The following is a 16687-nucleotide window of genomic DNA, read 5'->3' on the forward strand; positions in this document are numbered from 1 at the left end:
ATAATGTCAAATATGTAAATATGGATTCTTGTCTTAACTACTGTTTAACATTTAGGAAGATTCCGCATGGTAAAGACTACATATTGGAATTTTAAAAACCCTTAATTTTACCACAGTATTTGTGACTATTTTGTGATTTTAGACAGCATTATAGGGAAGGGACTGTGATGTTTTTCAGCCCTCTCTGGAGAAACTCAGCTGCCACCTAATAAAATACAGGTACAGAAGAGTCATTTGCATTTCTTGGTGACCATAGCAACAGTCTGGCTTGTCACCATTACTTGGTGGACAGGCTTGTGAGTCTCAAGGCCCACTGCATGGAACACTTTATTATGACAAGGTTTGATGTTTGTTTTAAACATGGTGTGTCATTTCTAATGGCAAGAGTTTGAAGTAATGACGGAACTATATAATTTTACCATCTCCTATGTCCTTGCATGGAACTCCCTATATTTCAGGCTGGTTTTGAACCTACAGACATCCACCTGCCTCCAGCTCCTGAGTGCTGGGATTAAAGGGATAAGCCATAGACTCAGCCCCAGTTTACCTCTTTGTCATCTTTGTGACTGTTACCCAAGATGCCTGACTGTTTTCTTAATATGCTTGCATGTGAAGACACTTCTAGATTATGTTCACCTTATAACAGTTTCAAACTATTAACGTAAATATGCAAAGCTATTAATATAATCTACATATTAATATATATTTATTATTTTATATTAATATATTAATATATAATTAACATAATTATATATTATTTTATATATTATTAATATAATAAATTAATATAATAAATTAATATAATTAATATAAATATAAATGCAAGTGTCAGAAACGTGTACCTCAATGAAGTTTCTCAAATTAAACACATCCAAATAGGGGAACCTGCACCTACATTGAGAAGTGGGATTTTACAAGCACTCTTGCTACTGGGTTATTTTGAGTATGTGTGTCTGTCTGTGGTTTTCTCATCTGAAGAACTAATTCTTTGGTGTTTATTTAATTTCTTAGTAGCAATTACTAATTACATTATAGCTGCTTCATAATTTTAAGAAATTTAAAAGTTAAGACTTCAATTACTACTTGCTGGAGCCTAAACCTTTAAAGGAAAAAAAAAAAACAACAACAACTTGCCTCTTCCCTTATCTCCCTTTTCAAAATTTCATGCTGTAACTTTCTTTACTTTTAACTTTTTTGTTTTTTTTTTTGTTTTTAGTGTGTAAGTTCAAGGCTCACAAAAGATGTGCAGTGAGGGCAACAAATAACTGCAAATGGACCACGCTGGCCTCCATCGGGAAGGAGATCATAGAGGACGAGGATGGTGTAAGCAGCTGTGGCCCTGCCCCCTCCCCAGCCACCCCTCTCCTGCCCTGCTCTTGCGGAGCACTGCGGCAGAGCATGCCGTGGGAGCGTGGGTTGTCTGGGTTACACTGCAAGTGTTGGTTGACTGTGACTTCTGATTGTTAATGAATGCTTCGTAGCTTTCCCCAGTTCTCTGCTTGTAGGGGAATCTGTTCTAAGTAAGGCTCAGTGCTTCTTGGCTAGGCTGCTGTTAAAGACCTTTATCTGACAAACTCAGCAGTCTTCTTCAATTCTTAGCTGGGATGCTCATTCTGCAAATTCTGGGGCTTCCTCTCATCAGTGCCCCCTTTCAAAGCTGGACGCCACTGTGTCTTGCATGTAAAACCTTTACATATCACTGTACTGTAAGACTTTGTATGCCTTACTCTTCAGCCAGATTTCTGCTGAATCTTTTCTTTGCACAGCTGCAAGGTTCAGGCAGGATAGATGGCCATACATGTGGAGAAAATGAACCAAGGACTCTCAGGACATGCAGGATTGAGTCTGTAGAGTGAGAAGCCATCCCCCACCTTCTGCAGGCTGAGGATGGTGCCCTCCTCAGGCTTGGCCCTGACCACCCTTTCTTCCTGTCCGCAGGTTGCCATGCCTCACCAGTGGCTCGAAGGCAACTTGCCTGTGAGTGCCAAGTGCGCCGTTTGTGACAAAACATGTGGCAGTGTTCTTCGCCTGCAAGATTGGAAATGCCTTTGGTGTAAAACAATGGTAAGGGATTAGAATTATTCTGTACTTTTAAATTAGCATCTTTCCCTGACTGGGTCATCTGTGTGGTCCAGAGGCAAAGCAAATGATTTCTGGAATAGCAGACCCTGATTGCACACACACCTCTTTGTGACATACTGGTACTCACTCATGGTTTTAAAGTGTATTCTCTGTACTGTGGCAGTGACACACTTGTGCATGTGCATGCCTCTCTCACTGTGTGTGTGTGTGTGTATGTGTGTGTGTACACGCACAACTGTCTGCCTTTTCATTTCTGTCCCCGGTCTTTTTCAAAAGGTCCATTTATAGTAGTTGCTTGTGTTCAGATACTTCCTGTGTCACAGGATCCCCTTCTCATAGCTTGTTGTTTTTGTATTTGATTTCATCACATTTTACTATTTTCCGCACCCACCTCCAATCAACTTAAGCCCTGGTGCCTTTAGAAAGCTGTGCTCCAAGGTGTTACCAGGTTATTGTTGATAATCTGAAATGTAATGTTGCTGCAGCCCTGTGCCTGCTCTCTGACACAATTCCAAATTCTATCTGGCTATATGCTGATGTGATTGAAGGTACATGAATGTTAAATAAATAAATATTTTTTTTAAATTTGCATATGAACCAAGGAATAGTCTCTTTTCTGTCTGATGTTATGAGGACAGTCAGTGTGAAAAGGCGGTGCTGGGGCAGGCAGCTGCGTATATACGTATTGTTGGCTGTGCTGTCCTGCCGCAGCAGCGACTGCCTTCCACTGGCGTAGCTTGTTCAGTGGTGTTTTGAGTCTTAACAGTCTTTTTAATGTTGGTGTTCAAGTTTGGAAGTTAACCTCCCCACCACACATACACATTTCAAATGTGGAAAACCCATTGCTTTTGTTAAATGTGAAGCAAATCAGCAGGAAGCACAAAGGATGGGAGTCTGACCTGTTGATTGTATCATTAATGAGGCTGACTTCTGAGAAAAAGAAAGCCTACAGCATTTCAGTCGGGTCTGGTAGTGACCTGTGCCCCTTCCAGCTTCCTTTCTTTTCTCTTCTCTTCTTTTCTTTTCTTTTCTTTTTTAAAGGGAGGAACATGCCTTTAATTCCAGCATGTGGGATGCAAAGATAGGTAGATCTCTATGAGGTTGAGGTCAAGCTGATCTACTACATAGGGAGTTCTAGGTCATCCAGGGGTGCATAGTGAGACCCTGTGTTTGCTTTTTGAGACAGTCTCACTATGTAGCCCTGGCTGGCCCAGAGCTAGCTATGTCAACCAGGCTGGTCCCAAACAACGACCTGCCTACCTCTACCTCAGTGGTCCTTTATATATATATAATTTTTTGTTTGTACATTGACTTGCATGTATGTCTGTGTCAGATATTGGAGTTACAGACAGTTGTGTAGCAACCTGCAGCTGACAGACTTCTCACCTATAAGGGCTGCTGATGGACGCATGTATGTGGTGCCTGCTGGTGGGGCACAGGCTGGCCTTTGTGGCCAGGCCCTGTTGCTCAGAGCACAGGCCAGAGCCATTGAACTTATCTCTATTGCCATTGGAATGCCTCAACTTCATCCCCTTGTGTGACATTTTCTGTCCAACCTGTACCTTGACCTCCTGCCTAGAAAGTTTTCACGGGATCACCCCACATCTCTGGAGTCATAAGCTTGAGCACTGTCCAAAGTCTAAACAGGTTCTTCCAGGATCAAGCATTCATTTGCTTAAGGGAGACTTGTTTTTATGGAGGATTTGCTTTCTTTGGGTTTGGTTTTGGTTTTTTGAGACAGGGTTTCTCTGTGTTACCTTGGCTGCCCTGGACTCTTTTGTAGACCGGGCTGGCCTTGAACTCACATAGATCCACCTGCCTCTGCCTCCCGAGTGCTGGGATTAAAGGCATGCGCCACCACACCCAGCGGAATTTTGCTTTTTAAAGCATGATCTCTGCCTTGGGGTGGCGGCACTTGCTTCTAAATGCAGCGCTCGGAAGGAAGAACAGTAGTTCTTAACCTGTGGGTCGTGACCCCTTTCACAGGGATCACCTAAGACCATCAGAAAACACGTTACTGTATGATTCCTCCAGCTTTTAATTCAACCATGACTCTCTGTCCTGCCACGTCATTCTGTCTTACAAGCCACATGTGTTTTGCTTTTTCCTTTATTTCACTGTTGTCTTCATTAGGCTTATGTTACTGTGATAGAGATGCAATGGCCGAAATGAAAGTGGGAAGGAAAGGGTTTATTTGGCTTACAGGCCTATTACAGCCCATCACTGACTGAAGCCAGGGAAGGAGTTAAAGGCAGGAATCTGGAAGCAGGAATTGACGCAGATTCCACTGAGAAAACAACTGGCTTGCTCTTCATGGCTTGCTCAGCCTGTTTTCTCACACAACCCAGGACCGCCAGCCCAGGGGTGGCACTTCCTACAGTGGCTGGGCCCTATCCTTCCACATCAATCATCAGTCAAGAAAATGCCCCGCAGGCTTCCCTGCAGGCCAGTCTTAGAAGTGCATTTTTCTCAGCTGAAGTGCCCTTTTCCAGGACACCCCTAGCATGTGTTGGGTTCACAAAATGTCAACCAGCACAGCTTTATAATGTATAGACGAGAGCCAGGTGTCTCGCATCTCAGTAGAACCCTAACCCTAGAGTAGTCTTACACCATTCCATGTTTTAAAGGAACACTACACACAAACAGCACTTTTTCATTCTATGTTTATGAGTCTGTGTATGTGTATTCCCTGCGTGTGTGTGCACCAGGTATCCATAGAGGCCACAAGATGATGCCAGATCCCCTGAAACCAATTAAAGAAGGTTGTAAGTCACCTTGTCTGCGCTGCTCTCAGCCACTCCCTGTCCCTCCCAGTCCCAGCAAGACAACATTTTAAATCGTCAGTTCATCAACCCTTTCCTTTGTGGGCTGAGCGCCTCTCCCATTTCCTGCTGCCTCTGTGAGCTGTGCATTTACTGCTGGTTCTCTGCTCTAGGGGCTAGCTTTTTGTTCTGAACTTTTTGAAAGCACTTCCGTGTGTGATGAAATATCTCCGTGAGGCTTTGTGCAAGTTGTCTTCATCTGCAGTGTATATGCGTCTACGTTTACACATTCAGTAGTTCTAAGCAGTACTTAGCAGTCTGCGCTAATGAGACTGTACTTAAGAGTACATTGTGCACTTTAAAAAAATTCTGTGGAGTGGCACTGCTGTTATAGGTGACGCATGGCAACACCCCCTTTCTTTCCCCTGGCAAACTTAACTCTCATCCTAATTATTTCTGCCCTATCCTGTGCCAGTTACACATACTGACACCATGCCCCTGTGACAGCTCTCTCGGCTGTATACTTCCTACACTCTACCATTCATCGGCGTGGTTGTTGTTTTGCCGTCTGACGATGAGATTGTATAGGAGGACACCCAGTGCTTGCAGCTGTAATCTCGTTCAAAAGGGCCAAACAAAGCCAATGAGAGCCCCACCAAAGCAGGAGGTTCTTCCACTCTGCTGATTCAACCTGTAATTTAAAGAACAGTGCTGTGCACAACAGCAGCATTGTTGTGGATCTCTTTTTGTGTTGCTCCATGATTCTCACACATTTTTAGTTAGAACTGTCTGTCCAGGCAGTGTTTCAATCTCAGTACTCAAGAGGCAGAAGCAGGTGGATTCCTGAGTTGGAGGCCAGTCTGGTCTACAGAGCACGGTCCAGGACAGCCAGGGCCACACAGAGAACCCTGTTTTGGTAACAAAACAACAATAAACTATCTTTGCACACTAATTTTCCTAAGATAAATTTGTGTTTATTATTATGTCATAATTGAGAATTTTCCACAAATAGGTCATCAGGGAGAATGAAAATCTCCATTAAATTTTAGTTATCCTCCTGAAAGGTCTGGCTTAGTTAACACACAAACTTCTTAAAGGACCAATTAAATAAAGCCATATTGAATAGGTGTTTATGGAACATCTGCTTAGCTAGCTGGCATGTGTGAAAGGCTCTTTAGGTAGATATTCTGAGCAGCTAGGCTCCTCCGTAATGAATTAACTGTTTTCTCACTCCGATTGTCTCTAGTGGGCTTGGGTCTTGTGCGTCTCTCCTCTGCCTTGCAGGGCACTGGTCTAGCAGAGGAAATAGTCATGGATAGGCTTATAACTCCACATGCAAATAAATAAATAAAATTTGATAGAATCAGTGCAGAAATGGCTTGCACATTGCAGCTTTTACTCATTTTTATCAAATTGTATGGACATAATATTGAGATACCCTCTCTCCCTCCCCCGTATTTCCTTTCTTCCTACTCCTTATTTTTCCTTCCTATCCTTCACTGAGCTGCACTGACTACATATTACTTATGTTAGACAGCCACTGGAGCAGACTGCCCAGGCCAGAGTACACATGCACAGTGCTAGCCTGTCCCCCGGAAGGTAAATGCACCTTTACTGGTTCACTAACCACCAACACTGTGTAATAGTATTGACCCTGAACCAGCAGGCCTATAGATGTAGTTTGTAACACAGAAAGGCTTGGATTTGCTGTTTTTACAATCCTTGAAGGTTTCTTTGTTTGCTGATAGGTACACACTGCCTGCAAAGACTTGTACCACCCCGTCTGTCCACTAGGCCAGTGTAAAGTGTCCATCATACCTCCGATTGCACTAAATAGCACAGATTCTGATGGTATGTAGCAGTAGTGTAAGTATGTGTATTTCTGGCATATTTAATGTTGGATTAATCTCCTAGAATAAATAAACTGTAATTGGCTGTTCTGGTCAAGTTTTTTTTTTAAATAATGTTGGGGTGTATATTTGATTGTTAACTAATTTTTTGTGATGCTGGTGATATAAATAACCCAGGATCTTGAAAAGCCAGCCATGCATCCAACCACTGAGCTACCTCCCAGCCCAAACAAATATTTTGAAATGATAGTTGTAGTGCAGCCATAACACACTGGCCATGCATAAGACTAGGGTTTTTTTTTTCATCCCAATGGATGAAGGAAAATTACCATTCTGTACTGAACTCCTAAAAGGTTAATTTGTGTGTGTTCTCTCACCATAATTGAAACTGCCCATTAGCATGGGCTACTGTTAAAATTTGCTCTCCTGTAATTTCACTGCAGGGATTTGTCGTCCTCTAAATGCGTTTTCTATTTCTAGAGTCTAAGAGGCTCAACAGTAAGTACCGAGGAAGCCTCCTGACTTGTCCAGTTTTGGAATAGGACAGTCATTGCTTCCTTCTCCACTAGCCACGTTACAAATGGCTTCTGCACGCTTATGTTAGCCTCCTGCTATGCTTCATGCACAGACGTCTAACCTCGGTGCGTGTGCAGAAGTAAAGCCCACAGGATGTGTTCTTGATGCCCCCCCCAACCAGATAAAACTTTTATTATAAATTTTAAAGTATTTTCTCAGGCCTTTGCAAGGAGCAGTTAGAATATTGTAAAATGCCAGGCATGAGCATGGGTTATTGACAACTGTGAACCCGTAGCCTAGTCTTGCTTTTCTTACAGATAATTTAGTTGGGTTGGCAGTGCATTCCATCTACTCCGTGACTGAGGCTTTATTGTCTTTGGTGTGGTTTTTTTCACTGCAGAATGTTTTCTAAAATGCAAATTTTATATTGCTAGGAAGCAGATAGTAAACTTAGCTCAACTGGGGAATTAGAGTCTAATGATGTCCAGCAATAAGGACGCCTCTTTATTTTTGCCCATTACTCTTGCCTTTTATGAATGTCCCTTAGTAATTGAAGAGAGAAAAATGTACGTATTACTCTTGTCCTGGGTTTGTTTTTCAGGTTTCTGCCGAGCGACCTTCTCATTCTGTGTCAGTCCTCTCTTGGTGTTCGTCAATTCTAAGAGTGGAGACAACCAGGGAGTAAAGTTCCTTCGTCGCTTTAAACAGTTGCTCAACCCGGCTCAGGTGTTTGATTTAATGAACGGAGGGCCTCACTTAGGGTAATTCATTAATGAGAAATCTTACTTGAGTCAAATACAGTTCTAAGCATGAGATATGCCTGGCCTTTCTGCTCATGAAAATTACAGTTTCCATGCATGCCTTTAATCTCAGCACTCAGGAGGCAGAGGCAGGCAGATCTCTGAGTTCAAGGTCAGTCTGGCCTATGGATCAGGTCCAGGGCAGCTACGGCTACACAGAAAAACCCTGTCTCATAAAAGCAAACCAACCAACCAAGTAACCCCAGAAAATTACATTTCCCGCTAGACGTCTTTGCTGATCTCACTCCTTCCTTCATTTGAGCTTTGCCAAATTTTATTTACCATTGTTCTTTTGGCATGATGCTGGTGATTGAGTCTGTAGACACGCACATGATAGACAAGGCTGCGTCACTAAGCTATGTCTCCAGCTTAAAGTTCTAATTATTATTGTTTGTTGTTGTTGTTTGTTTTGCTTTTGTTGTTGGGTTTTAAGAGAGGGCTATGAGGCCTTCTCTGGGCTACAACTCTCTGTGGACTAGGCTGGCCTAGAACTCTTATGTAGATTAGGCTGGCCTAGAACTCTGTGTAGATTAAGCTGGCCTGGAACTCTCTATAGACTAGGTTGGCCTGGAACTCTCTATAGACTAGGTTGGCCTGGAACTCTGTGTAGTCTAGGCTGGCGTAAAACTCACAGGGAATGATCTGATCCTCCCCCTGAGCACTGGCATTAAAGATGTGCTCCCTAGTTAGAGCTTTTTTTTTTTTTTTACTTTTATTGAATGTCTATGATTTACATGTCCTACACCAAAATCCCTCTCCTCCCCCCAGTAAAATAAAACATTGCTACAAATCATGGGTCTGGTCAGAGTCCCACACTGTCGTTACCAGATCCTCACTGGGACGCTATTGGATATCCCGTTGTTGCCATGTGTCAGGGAGATTCTTAATCGTTGAATCTGCAGGTCCGGCCCCTTCGTGTGTTCCAGCAGGTCATACTTGGGGTAGATGTTGGGGTGAAATTAACTCAGAGCTCTAGAGCAGGGCCCGCTCCCTTGTCCTCAGAGCAGAGCACACTCTCCTGCTCCCATGTCATCATGGCAGGGCCAGCTCTCCTGCTCTTCAGGAGTTAGATCTTTTAACACAACTTTTCTAATGTTGTTCAACTTCCTTATATCAACTCCAAACTTGTTACCAGAACGTCCAAATTCTAAAATGTGTATGAGAGTATTGTAAGTGTGTATCAAACAAATACTTAGTTCTAGAACAGATAAACTTGCATAGATGTAAAATACAAATGAATATTAGAAAACTACCTTCATAGAAAACTAATACAGATTGATATCTCTACACACAGCCCGTGAGTTAACCAAAGGTCTGTCTAGTACCTCAAGGGCAGTATCTGAAGGGTCTCGGGCTGACTTCAGACAAATAATCAGGGAGTCTTGTTGGCTTTCTGTGATGCTGTATAACTTAAAAGTCTAAAAGTGAATATGAACTGCCTGGCATCTTCACTATAGGGGATGTGCCGTGGGGTACTGCCTCCTTTTCAGGGCCTCTGGATGATTTTTTCGTAGGGGTGGCATGTTATGTCGTGGGGTCATCTATTCTCTCAACCTCTGAACATTCTTCCTTGTGTGATTTCTGGAGGATGTTGCACAGGACCTGACGTTTACCAAGGGACAGTGGGATGTGGACAGAATGACAAGGAAGGGAGATAGAATTAAAGGGAAAGTGTGAGACTAGGGCGGGGAGGATGCGGAGAGCCATGCGCTGGTGAGGGCTGGAGACTAGGGCGGGGAGGATGCCAAGAGCCATGCGCTGGTGAGGGCTGGAGACTAGGGCGGGGAGGATGCCAAGAGCCATGCGCTGGTGAGGGATGGAGACTAGGATGGGGAGGATGCCTAGAGCCATGCGCTGGTGAGGGATGGAGACAAGGATGGGGAGGATGCTGAGAGCTATGCGCTGGTGAGGGCTGGAGACAAGGATGGGGAGGATGCGGAGAGCCATGCGCTGGTGAGGGCTGGAGACAAGGATGGGGAGGATGTTGAGAGCCATGCGCTGGTGAGGGCTGGAGACAAGGATGGGGAGGATGCTGAGAGCCATGCGCTGGTGAGGGCTGGAGACAAGGATGGGGAGGATGCCGAGAGCCATATGCTGGTGAGGGCTGGAGACTAGGATGGGGAGGATGCTGAGAGCTATGCGCTGGTGAGGGCTGGAGACAAGGATGGGGAGGATGCGGAGAGCCATGCGCTGGTGAGGGCTGGAGACAAGGATGGGGAGGATGCTGAGAGCCATGCGCTGGTGAGGGCTGGAGACAAGGATGGGGAGGATGCCGAGAGCCATATGCTGGTGAGGGCTGGAGACTAGGATGGGGAGGATGCTGAGAGCTATGCGCTGGTGAGGGCTGGAGACAAGGATGGGGAGGATGCGGAGAGCCATGCGCTGGTGAGGGCTGGAGACAAGGATGGGGAGGATGTTGAGAGCCATGCGCTGGTGAGGGCTGGAGACAAGGATGGGGAGGATGCTGAGAGCCATGCGCTGGTGAGGGCTGGAGACTAGGATGGGGAGGATGCCTAGAGCCATATGCTGGTGAGGGCTGGAGACTAGGACGGGGAGGATACTGAGAGCCATGCGCTGGTGAGGGCTGGAGACTAGGACGGGGAGGATGCGGAGAGCCATGCGCTGGTGAGGGCTGGGGGCTGTCTTCAGGAGCCACCCCAGTGTCACCCGCACCTGAAGTGGTTCTCTCTTGGTTTGTAATTCCTTGGGAAATGACATAAATGACGTGTCCTGTAATGGAAAAGCCACCCTCCCACTGCCTACTGTACCCTCACTTCTCTTTCCTGGCTCTGCTTCACTTCTCTTTTTCTCATGTTTCATCCCCCTTTTCTTCTAGTTTTATCTCCACTTCTGTTTAGAACTATTTTTTTTTTAATTAAAGCTTTCTTGAGTTAACTATTGCACTCAAGTTAATTTTTACATAAGAATTCTTACGTTTGGTATGAATGTGGACAGTAGTGAATATAAAATGAACAGTAATTGGAGAGGGCAGTTTTGAATGTACTTACACTAAAACTCAGCGTTTCACTTTCAGCTTAAGATTATTTCAGAAGTTTGACAACTTCCGGATCCTTGTCTGTGGAGGGGATGGAAGCGTAGGCTGGGTTTTGTCAGAGATTGATAAGCTGAACTTGAACAAACAGGCAAGTACCCACCGGGGTGTTTGAGACGAGTTCTTCCCGTGTGGCTTAAGCTAGCCAGGCTCTTGTTTCCCAACTTCCATGAAAATGTTGCCATTCATTCTTCTGCAGTGCCAGCTTGGGGTGTTGCCTTTGGGGACAGGCAATGACCTTGCTCGAGTTCTTGGCTGGGGAGGCTCGTATGATGATGACACCCAACTTCCTCAGATCCTGGAGAAGCTAGAACGAGCCAGTACCAAAATGTTGGACAGGTAAAAGAGACTTTCCTTCTGAAAATGTCAACATGAAGTTATTTGATACTTCCTGTTTTCCTAACTGTTAAGTCCAAACTTCCTGGTCTTGTTCGTTTATCATTGAGATCCTGAGTAGAACACTCAGCCACTTAGTGTAGCCACTACACTAAGTGGCTAGAACAAAGTAGCCACTTAGTAAAGGATGTTCTCGAATGAATGAATGAGTTCATTACTAAAATGTGGATGACCGTGTAGTTACTAATTTTTGTTTTGTTATGGCTTGGGGATAGGGTTTCACTACCTAACTCAGACTGACCTCAAGTTTCAGACCTCCCGTCTTACTGTCTCTTGAGTGCCAGTATGATAGGAGTGCGCCACTATGCCCAGGAATACCAATTCCTTTTAGTCACTGTTCAAGTCAGAAAGCTCAAACGCAGCTTCCGGTAAATGGCGTAATCAGACCCATCATCTTGTGATTTCAGAGGACCTAAGAAAAGCACTGTGGTCTTCAGTTTGCGGGAGCCTCTTCTGAGATAGCCAAGCCCTCCCCAGCCTAGGGATGCAGCTCAGTGGAAGAAGGCTTGTCCTGGGTGGGAGGCAGAGAAAATGAATCCTGTCCCAGAGACAGAGGGCGGTTATGGAACGCACATGAAGATGAAGGACCTGTCACTATTTACACTGTTCTGGATCTCGCCCCTACCTATCCCCTCTCCCCTCCTCTCCCCTCCCCTCCCCTCCCCTCCCCTCCTCTCCCCTCCTCTCCCCTCCCCTCCCCTCCCCTCCCCTCCCCTCCCCTCCTCTCCCCTCCTCTCCCCTCCCCTCCCCTCCCTCCCCCCTCCCCCCCTCCCCTCCCCTCCCCTCGCCTCTCCTCCCCTCTCCTCTCTTCACCTTCTCCCCCATTTCGAACAGCCATGTACGAAACAGAAATCACAGTGTTTGTAACCTAACTGCTGTGGTGAAGGCATTTGGAATTTGGGCTTAGGGAGCAACAAGATTCTTCGGTAAAAGCCATAATTGCCCCACCCTCAAGAGTACAAGACAAATATCAAAATAGCATTACAGACCTGAGCTCGCATGAATCAAAACAACTTTGATAGGATTAGCCATCTGTGGAACTCTTCCTGAAAACAAAATCGCATCAGGGAGCCGCCAGTCAAAAATGTAATTACCCTGAGATGAGCTATAACCTCGGTGTGGTAACCTTGTCTGTCACGCTGTAGCGTTGTAACGCTTGGTCCTCGTGCGGACAGCATACTGAGAAGTGGATCTGGGTGGTAGAACCTTAGCCTGTGTTTATTCAAATTGCACAAAGGCGACACTCATTTAGCTGGGCCATAATGGTTTATAAACTGGGCTGGAGGTAGATTCAGAGTCTCCAATCCTTAAAAGAGATGGGAGGTTAGAAAGGAAGGAAGAAGGTAGGGAAAATATAAAAGGGCTGGGGAGGTGGTTCCGTGAGTCAAGCACCTGCTGTGCAGCCCTGAATCTGTCTCCCCGGATACTGTTCAGGGCTGAGTGCAGTAGCAAATGTCTGCAACACGGTGCTCCTCGTGGTAAAGTGGGAGGAGGGGACAGCAGAGTTCCCAGCGCTTCACAGGCTAGCTCTCCTGGCATCCACAGCGGCGAGCAGGGCCTACCCTCAGACACGGTGGGAAATGAGGACCAACACACCTTGTTGTCCCCAGAGCTCCCTGCAGAGGCTGTGGTGCGTGCGTACTTGCACTCATATACACGGATGCGCACATACCCACACTAAATATATACACACGCTGATAGAGACCGGACATGCATGGTGTGGCGAGGGTTCATATATACACACGCTGATAGAGACCGGACATGCATGGTGTGGTGAGGGTTCATATATACACACGCTGATAGAGAATGGACATGCATGGTGTGGCGAGGGTTCATAGATACACACGCTGATAGAGACCGGACATGCATGGTGTGGCGAGGGTTCATATATACACACGCTGATAGAGAACGGACATGCATGGTGTGGTGAGGGGTAGGTTAACTAGCTCAGGGTGCCGTGGCACTTCACAGGAGTTATGTACATCAAAATAGCAGTTACGTGTCATAAATACATAGTATTGGGCAGTTTTTACCTTAGTAAAACTGAGGGGATGGAAGGATTTGAATGAAATGAAATCAGCTTTGAGAGAGAAAGAGAGAGGAAGAGAGAGAGAGAGAGAGAGAGAGAGAGAGAGAGAGAGAGAGAGAGAGAGAGAGAAACAGAAAAGCCTGAAAGTAATTTCCTAAGTGGTTTGGTGCTTTGCTTACCAAGCAACACAAGAGTATTTGCTAAAGTTTTGGCTTTTTTAAAAATTCGAATTGTGTTCATGTTCCTGCGTTTGTCACAGTGAGAATGTGGAGGTCTTTTGAGAGTCAGATCTCTCCTTGAACTGTGTGGTTCTTGGAGATGTAATTCAGGCCATCAGACTTAGTGGCAAGCCCCTTTACTCACTGAGCCATCTTACCAGCCCCAACAGTATTGTAAATGCTTCTCTTTGAGACAAATCTAAAGGGCTGCCTTGGTGGAGCCTAGGAAACGTTTTTTCTAGAAATTAACTCCCCCAAGTGGTTAGCTGAGAAATAGCACCCGTGTGGTCAAACTCCTTGGCATCCACCGGTGTGCAGAACAAAGCTGAGGGTCTTTATCACAATTATTTTGTCGTCTTTGTGGCTTTACTGTTTGTTAAAATAAAATAAAATATGGGTGATCCTAGCCCCATAAAAAAGGGATGAAAATCAATTTAATATTCGGTGTTATTTAGTCTTTTCAATAATCGTTATTTGATCTTTAGAGCTATATAGTGGCTTGGTTCATAAAGCATGCTTATGACTATTTTTACAAAGATCAGACACAGGCTTCTGTAAACAGTGGGAGTTAGGAATTGTTCAGACTGTCTGTCTGGCATTCTGTTGGACTAATTTTTCATCACCATCACTACAGCCCTACTACAGATGGCCCCTCCACAGCCATCTCTATTTTTGACATGATCAAAGTCACGTAGCCAGTAAGCAGTAGGGCTGGTGTTTTAACGAGTCCAGCTTCCGACTCACAGGGTCTGAATACAGTCTCTGCCTTGTATCACGCAGGCGTCAGAGAAGCCCTGACCAACCTGCGGCCAGTGCTAATGCACACCTCGACCTCACTTTCTTCTCTTTCGGTCACTTCTTCCTGTTCCTGGGAAGTCCCTATCCAGGAGGGCAGTGCAGCTTGGAAGGTTCTGGTGTTAGGTGGAATCCTTTCCTGCTTCTTGTCTTTTGCCTAGAGAAGAAGTCCAGCCCCGAGAAGCTCAGCTTTTACGTTTCTGATTGCGGTTTTCTCTTACATGGATATTTGCGGACATAACTGACAAATGTGGCCCCTAGTTTCTGCGCTAGCACATGTGCGTCATTTGGAAGCCTGCTGACTCCCGTGCAGCTAGACCCTGCCTTTCCTTTGCTTTGAGATGCTCAGCATATGTTGCATGATGGGTAGAAGATGATATAATTTTAGCTGTAATGTTTTCTTGTGTGCGTGTGTGCGTGCGTGCGTGTGTGTGTGTGTTGTGTGTGTATACATGTGTGTTTGCACGTGCATATGAAGGCTTGAGTTTGATGTTGGGAATCATCTTGATTGTTCTTCCACTGTATTCAGTGAGGCAGCGTCTCCCAGTTAAACCCAACGCTGACCGAGATGGCCACTGTTGCTGGCCAGCCAGCTCCTGTGTTCTTAGGTTGGAACTACAGGCAGGTCCGCGCATGGAGTCTGGGCTGTACACGCTAGTCTGCGTGCTTTCACACAGGTGCTGTAGCCATGGAGACAGGTGCCCAGAATTTGTGTATTCATGTTGAGAGGTGAATAGTAGCTACAAGTAATGGTGTGGTTCACATAGTCTAAATAATACATGCCTTTTGGGAAGTTCCTGGAAGTTTGGGTTCTTATGCGAAGACTTATTCTCCTTAGGATATATTTAAATATCTAGTTCAGGATTTGCCGTAGGTTCCATCATTGGCTGTGCACGCTTTTTATAAAATTTATGTGTTATAATATTGCTTGTGTAATACTTTTATCTATAAAAAAAATCTTTCTGTCTCAGCTTGTTAGGCCCATTATTCTCCCCAAACTTGTAATTGTTTTAAATATTAGTCTGGAATTATCCCAAGTTGATTGCTTTTTCAAATGAATCAACATTTGAAATAATTTCCATTTTATCCCATGTTTATATTACTCTTTCTTAAATTAGGGAGTGTTTACCTCATTTTCATCGCACACATGTGAGAGCACGTGCATGTGTACACACACATGTACACACTCACGCACGCGCACACATACATGCACACATGTACACGCACACACATATTTTTCCCTAGGAGAAGTTGCTGAATGAGAAATGGTTTATTTTCATAGGTAGTAGGAATTTATTTAATCTAGGACATTATATTTTCAAACTCTGGGTTGTGGCTCATTAATAACGAATAATCTAGTTAGTCCTTTTCACTAAGCCTTATTTAGAGAAAGCTAGAACGCATTGCATCAAGAGTAGTAAGTCACGGGATGACCCGTGTTTCCTGCTGTGACCTGGAGTCAGAGTGTTTGAATGCTGCTAACTGGAGAAGTGGTAGAATGTGGAAACCATAAACTGTGAGTCCAGTGCTTAATGGAATTATCTGTCCCATCCTCAGTTTAAGGAGACCATAAATGTATGTGTGTATGTATGTGTGTGTGTGTGTGTGTGTGTGTGTGTGTGTGTGTGTGTGTGTGTGTATGTGTATGTATGTATGTATGTGCCATGGAGATAGTTTGTTAAGATTTAAAGAAATTTTGGACCAAAGAATTTTCTCCCATCAGGTGGAGTATAATGACGTATGAGCTCAAATTGCCAGCAAAGGCCTCTCTGCTTCCCGAACCCACGGACGCATCTGAAGGATTTTATGTAAGACTAATCTTTATCTACTGACCATTTGAAACTGGGTATCTTGGGGAAGGGGGAGATGACTGTGGTGGCATGCCTGCTTCATGGTGTCGCTGACTGCCTCTAGTCTTCTCCGCCAGAGTAAAGAATCCCGATGATCAGAGTTAGAGTCCTCTGTGGCCATGAACCCTGAGTCACTGACCTTCCTGGACCTCACCACTTCATGTATTAACATGGGCCACAGGGCTGTGAAGATCTAATAATGTAGATGTATGGGAAGTGCCAGGCATACGAGGTCCCTCCTCAGGCCCAGGAAACTGGCAGACAGCAGCCGCTAGGGAGCGTCCTGAGCACCTGCCTGATCACTAGGTGTGAGCACCTGCCTGATCGCTAGGTGTGA

At 45.1% G+C, this 16687-nt stretch overlaps 1 protein-coding gene across 1 annotated transcript in view; it reads left to right on the forward strand.

Annotated features, from left to right (window-relative positions):
* Nucleotides 1-16687, forward strand: part of DGKH (diacylglycerol kinase eta) — a 167159-nt gene that overhangs the window by 103036 nt on the left and 47436 nt on the right. The window contains 7 exon segments of the mRNA XM_084767935.1: nt 1217-1323; nt 1939-2064; nt 6593-6695; nt 7812-7971; nt 11045-11153; nt 11262-11401; nt 16224-16308. Of these exon segments, the coding sequence (XP_084624061.1) occupies nt 1217-1323; nt 1939-2064; nt 6593-6695; nt 7812-7971; nt 11045-11153; nt 11262-11401; nt 16224-16308 (830 nt within the window).

The sequence above is a fragment of the Acomys minous genome (assembly GCF_964271855.1).
Source record: "Acomys minous genome assembly, chromosome: 18".
In the NCBI taxonomy this organism is placed as follows: domain Eukaryota; kingdom Metazoa; phylum Chordata; class Mammalia; order Rodentia; family Muridae; genus Acomys; species Acomys minous.